Source organism: Bacillus rossius, chromosome 5 (assembly GCF_032445375.1).
Source record: "Bacillus rossius redtenbacheri isolate Brsri chromosome 5, Brsri_v3, whole genome shotgun sequence".
In the NCBI taxonomy this organism is placed as follows: domain Eukaryota; kingdom Metazoa; phylum Arthropoda; class Insecta; order Phasmatodea; family Bacillidae; genus Bacillus; species Bacillus rossius.
In genome coordinates this window covers 76,577,615-76,587,995 of record NC_086333.1, presented here as the reverse complement: position 1 = coordinate 76,587,995, position 10,381 = coordinate 76,577,615, and the positions used below count along the sequence as shown (strand labels likewise).

Here is a 10,381-nt window from a genome sequence, read left to right as displayed (position 1 = left end):
TTAACGCAACCTTGTTGGAAGTCGCATTATAAGTTTAACTTCAACAAGCGTGATCTCCGAGCTGCATGCAACGATCCAACAACGCAATGTGTAGCGTTTGTTATTAAGTATAACATTGCGTGTGGGAATGGATCTGGGAGGAAAGTCCGCAAGTGACTACCGACAGTCTAAGTTTACAATGTGCATTTTTTTTCCAATGCACTATTTCTTTCAATATCGCAGTCCTTGATTCGGCATGCTCTGTCGACTTATACACGCAAACAAAACTTTATAAGGTAATGAAAATTATTTAAATGTACCCAATAAAGGAAAATTGTGAAACGAGAATTTTGGCAATACTTTTTTTTTTTTTTTTTGGAAATTTATTTTTGTATTTCATCAAGAGCACCATTTGGTCATACTCAAATTTGATTTATAATGAAACGTAATTGAAATATGCCATCTTGGTTTAAAATATTTTCGTCCTTAAAAATTTGTAGCATTTAATATTTTAAAAAAAATAGTTTTTTTTGATTGTAGAACAAAATGAATGGAATGACTTGTTATGAATAGCAACTGACTACTTAAATAATAAATGTTGTTTAGAATCGATATTTTATCTTTCAGATTGTATACAACTATTATAACATTGTCAGAATACACAATTTTATGGTCTTAGAAAAATCAACAAATAGTATAGAGTGCGTGTAACTCAGTAAACACGATAGAAATGAAACTTAATTCGGAATTCAAACCTCGAATATATATTTCTTTGGCCAAGTTCATATTCTCTGTCCTTTTTGCGTCAAAAACCTTACACAACAATGCTTCACGAACACGTTGCGCTAAAATTTGGTATTGAAATTTTACTCTCATCGCACCCAAATAAGTTTCACTTTAAAAATATTTAAACGTAATTATCTATGGTGTAAAAAAGAAGATTTTCACTGTTGACGAACCGGGCAGCATCAGTCTGGCAACACTGGGCGCCGTTTGCTCTGTGCTTCGAACTAAGCGTGGGACACACTATAGTCACTACCAGAAGCCCTTGTGTCGCTATTTCACGCGAACCTGCATTTTAGGCGGGCTGCGACACGAGTAGTATCCTCGGAGTGGTTCTGAACCACCTTGACTAGTTTTTGAATTGATTCGGTTTTCAATTTGATCTTTTAACGTACTGGGGCGTATAAATTAAGTCATAGCCGTAAAATTATATATTTAATAATTGTATTTGCTGACACAAAATGTTAATATAGTTTTAATTGGAATTTCATCAATTTGTGCTGGGATATAATTTAAATATCATTCAAGCTTATTAAAATGTCCCATAGGTGCCGCGGAAAATCGATTTATATTTCATCTCGTGGAGACGAAAGTCAATGACCAATGAAAATTGCGAGTATATAAGACTTTTGTTACGAATATAAGTATAACTGGTTCTACTGACATACTTCGTTTAGTTTTGTAATTCTGATAAATAATTTTTTTAGGTAACGAATTAAACCATTAAAAAAACAAATATTTATTTGGACTTTAATAAAAAATACAGTTTTTTGGGCCATTGAGGTTTTGTTTTCAATATGACACATTTGTGTGAGTGAATTCGCAAATATTGTTATTTGACGTAATACTTTTTTGTAACATTGTATTAGAACTACATAAGTGTTGTAGATAATGCACCCCATAAGTTACGTGCGCAAACATACCAGTATTTTTTAAATAACGCATTAAAAATCTTTAAATACTCACAATAAATATATTTGTACATATTTACATAACATTTTGTGATTTTAACTGTTTATAATACTTAGTTTCAAAAATAATTTTGCAACAAGGCTTTCCTGGACTTCAAAACCAAGTGACCAAAGTGAGTGAGTAACCGAGTGAGTAAAGGTAACTATTTTTATATCACCTTTGAAAATAAACATCTCACTCTTATTCAATATCACTAGAGACCCGGAAAATTCACGGGTTCATTTAGTGTTATGCTAAAATTCAAATAATTATACCTTAGTGCTGCTTCTGTCATTGGTTCACTGTTAATCTGGAGGACTGAGGGCCAATTAGAGACCCTCACTCATAGAAGTGTCGAATCACAGGCCACCCAGTCGAGACGACTCACAAGTCAGCAGCCAATGAACAGTTGGCATTTACCCGAGTGTGTAGAGGATATTGGAGTCTATCCTGGAGGTCATTGAATCCGCGAATTTTCCGGGTATCTAAATATCACTAACAAATTTAGGGTTAAAAAATTTAGGCGAAAACTTTGAGATATTATTTATAAATTAATTTTGGGAACCACATTATTAGTTAAAAATTAAATTAAATTTTATAAAATAATATTGTGATAAAAACTATCTATTGTTTTAAATACTTATGGGAAGTCTATGGTTATATTTATTTTCTCATTTAGTATAAAGCTGCCACAAAAAAAACTGCTTAAAGTTTTAAATTTATTTGTATCGGTTCTCAAGAAACATAAATAAATGTATGTATACTGAAGAATCTTATTTTAAACTACTTTAAAGCAAGAAAAAATAGTTCTCATCTTGTCGCTAGGAAAGACAAGATAAAAAATAACAGTACCTATAAGACATAGGCTATCACAAATAAAAACTAATGAATGCACATGAAACAATCCTATTATTAAAACTACTTTTGAAATAAAAAAAACTAATCTTATTTACAGGAAGCAAGTGAAGTTTAGAATATGGAATTCTAAGACAATAATATTACGTTCGTAGACACAATAGTATTTACAACATTATGTTTCATTGTCATTTAGTAGACAAAAATATAAATGCTTCAAACACGTATTCAAAACGAGGTATTTAGAAATTAAAAATATATGGGTTTTAGGCATGTACTAAGAACTGTGGTCGTCCATTATTTTCTAGTTGCCAACATAAAAATAATTGCATTCTAGTAACAACTTTTCCGCAAGCGAAATAATATTCTACAATATAACAACGTCATATTTTCGCTTCTCATTACCATAATAAATGCTAAAAAAACTTAACAAATATTGTACATATTATGAATTTTGCCAACATACTGAAATTCACATATCACAAATTCACAAATGTTATACACACATTAAAAAAGTAATAAATTTTACATTACAGTTTTTTAATATAAAGTATATATTTGTTTGATATTTAAGGATGATATGGATCGATTTCATTTGAACTTTAATATAATACAATATATTTGATATAATTTTAAATTTACTGATAAAATGATATGAGCATCTAATGTAAAGAGGAAACTCAGTAGCACTTTAAAACAGCTTATTTATATATTTAGGTGCACAATTGCTCCTGGAATAATGATTAATTTACTTGTTTCGTCTTAAAGTATGACCATATACAACTTCATTAAAAATTGTAAATATATTTAAAAGTAATTAAGCATCGTTAAACTATAGAGTTATGATGCCCCGATTAGACTTGATATATTTATTCTACGTAATTTCAGAACAAGTATTCGACTTAAAACTAAGAATTCGTAAGTACTTATGTGGAACATCATTTCCTCAGCTCTACGAACACACCTCGCAAATCCCCTCCAGCGTCTAAATAAAAAGCTAAGAACGTCATGTACTTCTTCTTCGTCTTCTTCTCTTCTTCCCGCGGAGTGCAAGTGTGAGTTGGGAAGTGAGGTAAGCGGCAGTTGGCAGTACTCTCCAGCTGTGCTACGTGCGGAACCTACTGATGGAGGCTGTTGGCAACACTGCGGGCAGATCGCAACCGTCGAGTGACTTGTCTTGTCTCGTTATGCTCTTCGCTCTGCGTCGCCGTGCAGCCTTGCGTCGCTAGGAACACACACACACACACACACCCATGCTCAGTCATTCTCTTTACACAAGTTAACCACCACAGACCAGCTGATCATTTAGGAACAGCTTCGTCTTTCACAGAATCTTTTGGAATCGGGACGTAGTATACACTGTTGAACCAGATGAAAAATGTAGCACTTAACTTATCCGTGACTGTTACGTGAGCATACATTTGTATATATCTGCAATAAAAAAGATTTATGAAATTATAGTGCCTCTTTTAGTATTTCTGCTTGAAAGAATTTTTGGGGCTCTTTATTTTTAATTTCAAAGATTTTTTTTACCAATATTTCTATTGTCAACATAGAAGAGAATTATTTCTTGGGAGAAGCTCGTGAAGGTTAAGGGCGTATGTCCCGTTCCAGGTATTTATTTCATATTATGTTCCACATGTTTAAAGTTGGCGACTTTTTGAGTGGCTGAACTTTCAAAATATGAAAAAGTAACTATATATATGTATATATTTCAATATGTTTAAATTTCATTCCCCTTATCCATACTGCACAAAAACGTTAGAAATTCAACTTTGGCAGCCAATCATGCAAAACGTACGTGACACGCACACACACACACACACACACATATATATATATATTATATATATATATTTCTAACGTTTTTGTGCAGTATGGATAAGGGGAATGAAATTGAAAATAAAACAGAACATTTCTAGGTTTAAAGTTTAAATGCAATATTATTGGTTAGTATGTGATATGGTTTAATTTCTTTCAAAAAGATTATTTAAATTTACCAACTCTAAAAAATTCCAAGAACTTCTGTGCCTTTAAAATTCAAAATAAAATAAAATAAATTTTTCAGAAATAAATTTTAACAGAATCACGTAGTAGACCCCAGAATTGCTTTAAAAAAAAATCAGTTATTTATTACATTTGTATAAACCTTATACAAACTGCACAATTTAAAAAGAAATTAAACTTTTAATAATGCAAAAAGTATGCACTATAGACCTATATACATTTTTTTTTATTTATTTGAAATCCGGCGATTCAAAAAGTCTACAAGCTTAACTATGTTAAACATAAATATAAAATAATGACTTCAAAACGGGACATACGCCCTAAACTACCTCTTGGTAAATATAAATCTCTACAACTAAAAACCATAAATCAAAACCAATTTCTTAATTATTTAGTTTTGAGTGAAGTTCTTATGTGTTGTTAACAGCAAATAAATTTAAGCGATATGTTACAACAGTAAAATATTTTACTTCTTTAGGAGCGTTACGAAAAAAAAATTATGATTGTGAATTTTCAAAACGCACGCGCAACATGCAACAGAAATTGATAAGATGAAAAAAAGCTGCATACAAATAACAATTAAATATGTGCTTTCAAATAATATACTTTAGTGATTGATATTGAAAACTGGTACATATTATTTAAAAATATATATTTATTATTACTATTAGTTATAGAAAAAGTGTTTATAAACTTTTTAAAGTGTATTTTCAAGTGTATTTATATAAGTGAGTTTATATTCCCGTATGTATAACGATGTCAGTTTGCTTCTAAGCTTCTATTATTGCTGGCATGGAGTGTCTGTGGAAGGTTTTAGTAGTCTTCTGGCCTTTTTCATGAGATTATCTGTGAGGTGATGTTCCCGTATGTATAATTTATTTACATTAAAAAATAATGTTATTACATTATTATTTAATAAATAATAAAAAAGATTATACATTAGAATAAACATCCAAGGTGCTTATTGATTTTAATTATTAAATAAAATTAATTTTGATTTCTTTATATTAGACTTTACCAACTGTATTTATATTATCACTCTAGTCCTTTTATTATTTTATTTCTATTAATGATCTGCACGCAAAATTAGAGTTAGTTTTTCATTACTCGAAGTATAACTTTTAACCTACAAACATAAGTACACGCATCCATTTTTTAAAAATTATTTTATATTACTGATTTTTATTGGTTCCCTTATCCCGAACTCTCCTCCCAACCCCCTTGTGACAATATCGTCCACGCCACTCACCTCACTTTGAAGTGTTGTCAGCCGAGGTGCACCTGGCGATGCGATGCAGTTGGCAAGCCTTCAATAAGGCCCACCTCCACGTCCTTCGCCACAGTCTTGCCAACAGGGCGACGTCACAACATATTTACAACACATGCATGTGTAACCCCCTCACGACTAACACGACAGTTCTTACACATGGGGAACTACGAGATACCAATGATGGCAGCGCTAAATCACCTAAATATCTAAATATTTACCAAGTAATTGACATTTCAAAGCATGTCATTCACATTCACTCAAGCACCGAGTCAAGAATTCCTGCCTGACATTTTTTTTCTCTCTTCTATTTTCCCAGTGATTCTAAACATTTACAGCTTGATGAAGTATTTACAGACCTTAATGTAACTACCGTAGTTGCGTCGAACCGGTCACGATATCTTTAAATACTATAAAACGTTAGTATAAACTATTAACATGAATGACCCAAAAATTTTCAAACTCCAGTTATGATTTAACAAGCGTTTATGTTATCTGCGCGGGAATATTTATTTGTAACGGAATCTCTTGGAACTTGATCGAATGTAAAGATTTAAGATATGTCAAGATGATACGTAATTATTTTAGAGTTGATAATATCTATAATATACAATTTGAATTTAGTATTAAATTTTTTACGAACTAGAAAACACTATCGGTTATTTACAAAATGCTTTAGTAAAAAAGTGGTATATTCGGAAGATACATGTAGGATGCAAAGAACTTTAAAAGTTCTTTCTTGATGAAGCAATTGCCAGCGCTCTAGACTTTAGGGGATTTAAAATATTTGGGAGTTTATTTTTATGGTAGTAAAGCAACCGATATGATCAATTAACAGTGGAATTAGGCCAAGTATTAAAATACATTTTATGTCTTCCAAATTAATCGAATGAAAGACATGTTTTCCGTCAAACTTGATCGAAATGGCCACGTACCTATAGTTCTTTTCTTTATTTCGCAACTATGCAAAAAAATCTGAACTATGCCGCCTAGGTGACACATAGCTACTAATATTATACGTATAAAAACATGGACACGTTTACGAAATACTTGTTTTTTTACAATATTTGTGATACGTCCAGTTATTGCGACTAACTACAAGAAACAGGCTTAGCATTTTTTTTTAAATTATATAGTACGTCAGCATAAAACACCCTCGTCGCCCCCTTTTTTATTATTTAGAAAATGACAAAAGAGTTCCATGCCCACTGTTCGAAACGGAGGCCCTCCAGGGGGGGTCCGTGTTTCCACCTCGACGCCGTCTCGTGCGGGATGGTCGGCGCGCGACAACTTGCACGACCCCGCCAACTCCCCGACACTTGCCGGGGTCGCTCCTCCCCTCCCGGGAGGGGGAGGAGTCGTGGAGGGGGGTGCGGCGGGGAGGAAGATGGCCGCCCGGCAGTGACGTCACTACACCGCCGCGCCGGAGGCCAGCAGCAGCAGCAGCAGCAGGAGGGGGAGGGGGAGCGCGCGCCAGGGCGCATGCGCAGACCCGCCGCCGCTCGTGCACTGCTCCGCCGCGTTCGCCTGGCAGTGCTCTGCAACAAAGCCCGGAGCCACAGAGTCACGGGCTGTGTCCAGCTCTTCTCCCGTACCACCCCGCATTTCTGTGCCCAGGAATTTCCCTGTGTCAGTGCAGGTTTCACCTTGGGCCCAACCTAGAATAGACTGAAGCTAGTTCTGAAATAGGGGAATTAGTCGAGGCACCAATTGCTGCACGATGCATGCGAACCTTCCCAGCATGACTAAGCGTATAGGGTATAGGCTTCGGCCTAAGACGCACCTAGTTTCCACCTTAACCTGGACTTTTCCGACAAATACATTTAGTTTTTAGTTAGGTTAGGAAATTTTTGTTGTTGAAAATAACAGTACAAGTTTCGTCGTGTCCGTACGTCATCCGTCCGTCCGCCTGAAGCCACTACTTAGTAAACTACAAAGTGTACGTTATACGTAATAATTCTTTAGGTACTAGTTGTAAATCTGCGGCCCTGCAAGTAAAAAACTGTTTGTCATTGATCACATAACTGTGGAACGTACAAAGTATAAGCTGCATCCCAAAGTTCATTATGAACGTAGAAAATTCACCTATACTCGCGTGATCAAATAACGCTTACGTTTGATGTATTACTCAGAAATATGTTCAAATTTTCCACTTCTTTATTTTTTGTCAAACGATTTTTTTTTGTAATTAAAAAAAAATACTGTACAAAACAACGTCCCAATACGAATACATTACTCAATATTTTAATCTACGTATCATAATAAACTCAACAAAACATAGTGGAATTCAAACTTCATCATTTCATTACGACACAACAATAAATTGTATACCCTGTCCTGGCATGAAATCTCACAGTAGGTAACAGCTTAAAAAAAATATGGAACAATAAAATGCAACACAGAATGTAACAAAGCATATTAAACAGAGAAATTTAACGCAGCCACACACAATAGAACGCCATTTACATTCTGTTTTTTTTTCCAGGACTGAAAATGATCCATTTTCTAGAAATATGTATAGGCCCTATATATTTTTAACTCTTGACAACAGCTTATCTTCGCTTGTTTTCTTGTGTTCAATTCACATGTCCTGGTTATCTACGACATATGAAGTGACTCGCAGCAGAGCCTCCCAACTCACTTTCATAAGGCTGTGTATTTTCCTGTGCCTGCTGCATTTAAGGCCAGAACAGGAGGAAAAAAATATATATAAGCAGAAGGCAAGTCTTGCAGGGATGATGAAGATAGGGTTTTCGCAATATTTCTTCTCCCCCCACCCTTTTCCCATCTTAAATTACCTTTATTTACGAAAGTAGCGAAATGAAAAGTAATCTGGCTGGGGATATTTTTAAAAGTTCCTGCAAAGGCACGAAATACTGCTTGTACGGTTAATTCTGCTCTTATAATATTTTTTTTTTATCCATGAAACCTCCCTCATTAAGAATAATCGTTCTCCTTCTCAAACCGATTCTCAGGCAACCATGCCGCCGGGCTGCTACGTTCTGAAAAGCTTTCGCGGAAGAATGGGGGAGAAGAGATTGGAAGAAAGTGTATATATATGTATATATATATATTTATATATAAACACGCAACGTAGAATGGCGAGAGAGAAGTGTTTTGCGGATAAATGAATAAAGGATGAGAGTTTGAATTTTTTTTTGCTTTTGTTGTCAGTGGGGCTGTTTTTTTTTTTTTTTTTTTTTTTTTGCTGGCCGCATGAGCACACGACGGAGTGAAGTTGCCAGCTAATTGCAGGGGCGGCAAGTTTCCAGATGCAGGGGAATTGCGGGTTCGTCCGGGCCTGGGGGCGGTGTGATGGTGGGGGGTGGGGGAGGAGTTGGCACAAGCCCTCCACCCCTGCAGAAGGGGGCGACTAGCTCCTCCAGTCCATGAATACGTTAACACTCGCCGACATGCAGTGACGGCGATGTCGGGTTGCCTCCACGGGGGACCTGCTTCCGTGGCGAGTTGCTCTTCGCTCCCGAGAGACAGACAGACAAGCAACTACTCGCGCAAGCAAGCAAGGAAGACACACCATACAAGACAAACAGCAATGCGCAACTTTATTAAGAATGTTAATTAATTACTTATAGCTAATAGCCCGGCACACGTCGAAATGCCTCAATCAATTTTTTTTTGTAATTTGTTTGAAGTAGGTACACATATACAAAGCATCTCTCTCTATAATTCTCTATCCCTCTACCTTTTTGACGTGACAACGTCTAATAAATCGATGAACGCCGGCTGCACGCACGAAAAAGTGTCCTGTAAAGCACATTGTCCCGTTACGCTCATTGTACGCTTGCGCCGCATCTATCTCTCTTCCACTCGATTGGAACAACCATCGATTTGACTTTTTCGAGGCACATTAAACTTGAAACACTCCCATTCGTTTCCTACTTTTCCTGTCATCGTCCTATACTTAACAGAATAACACAGATTGGAAGACGTTAAATAGCAAACATGAATAAAAGTTATAGTTAAAATAATCTCTTCGTTAAAGTAATAAACATATTTGAATTAATGAGTGCAAATAAAAGTAAATTTATCAATTAAATTGTATATTTCATTTCACTCCCTCCTTGTATCCATACAAAATAGTGATAATTCAATAAAAATGATTCAATTTTATTCATAAAAGTATGCAATCATTTCATCAATGTTTTGTTATGACGTTGTCACGTTAAACTATCGTCCGTAAACCGACTTTATAGACAACCAATTTTTATATATCTCGCTGTATCTGTGTTAATATATATATATCCCTCCATATATATCGCTCTCTCCGCTATATACGTATATCTCTCTTTATTTCTAAATATGTCACTCTATATAAATGAAAATATTACTTGTCACAGGTGTGATATATGTAGGTATATAAAACACGCGCGTATTCGAATTTCAATGCAATCGGCGAAGAACTTTCGGAAATTTAATATTTTGAACGAACGAAAAATTCTAATTTTTATTTATGTAGATTACGGGAAACTACATTTTGTCATGTAGTTAGGAATTATCAGGAGAAGGCATGGCCATTTG

At 34.8% G+C, this 10,381-nt stretch overlaps 1 protein-coding gene and 1 long non-coding RNA gene across 2 annotated transcripts in view; both read right to left on the bottom strand.

The window, feature by feature from the left end:
- Positions 1 to 339: 339 nt before the first annotated feature.
- On the bottom strand, positions 340 to 7,259 carry LOC134532041 (uncharacterized). Its single transcript, XR_010075119.1, has 2 exons — positions 5,825 to 7,259; positions 340 to 3,793 (listed from the first exon to the last, which is right to left on the bottom strand). It is a non-coding gene; the product is annotated as an uncharacterized LOC134532041 (long non-coding RNA).
- A 2-nt stretch (positions 7,260 to 7,261) lies between these two features.
- LOC134532303 (acetylcholinesterase-like) overlaps positions 7,262 to 10,381 on the bottom strand; it is a gene marked incomplete at its 3' end in the record, with an annotated part of 173,833 nt that continues 170,713 nt past the window's right edge. The window contains exon 3 of the mRNA XM_063368722.1: positions 7,262 to 7,380. Within this exon, the coding sequence (XP_063224792.1) occupies positions 7,262 to 7,380 (119 nt within the window). The remainder of the gene's footprint in view (positions 7,381 to 10,381) is intronic.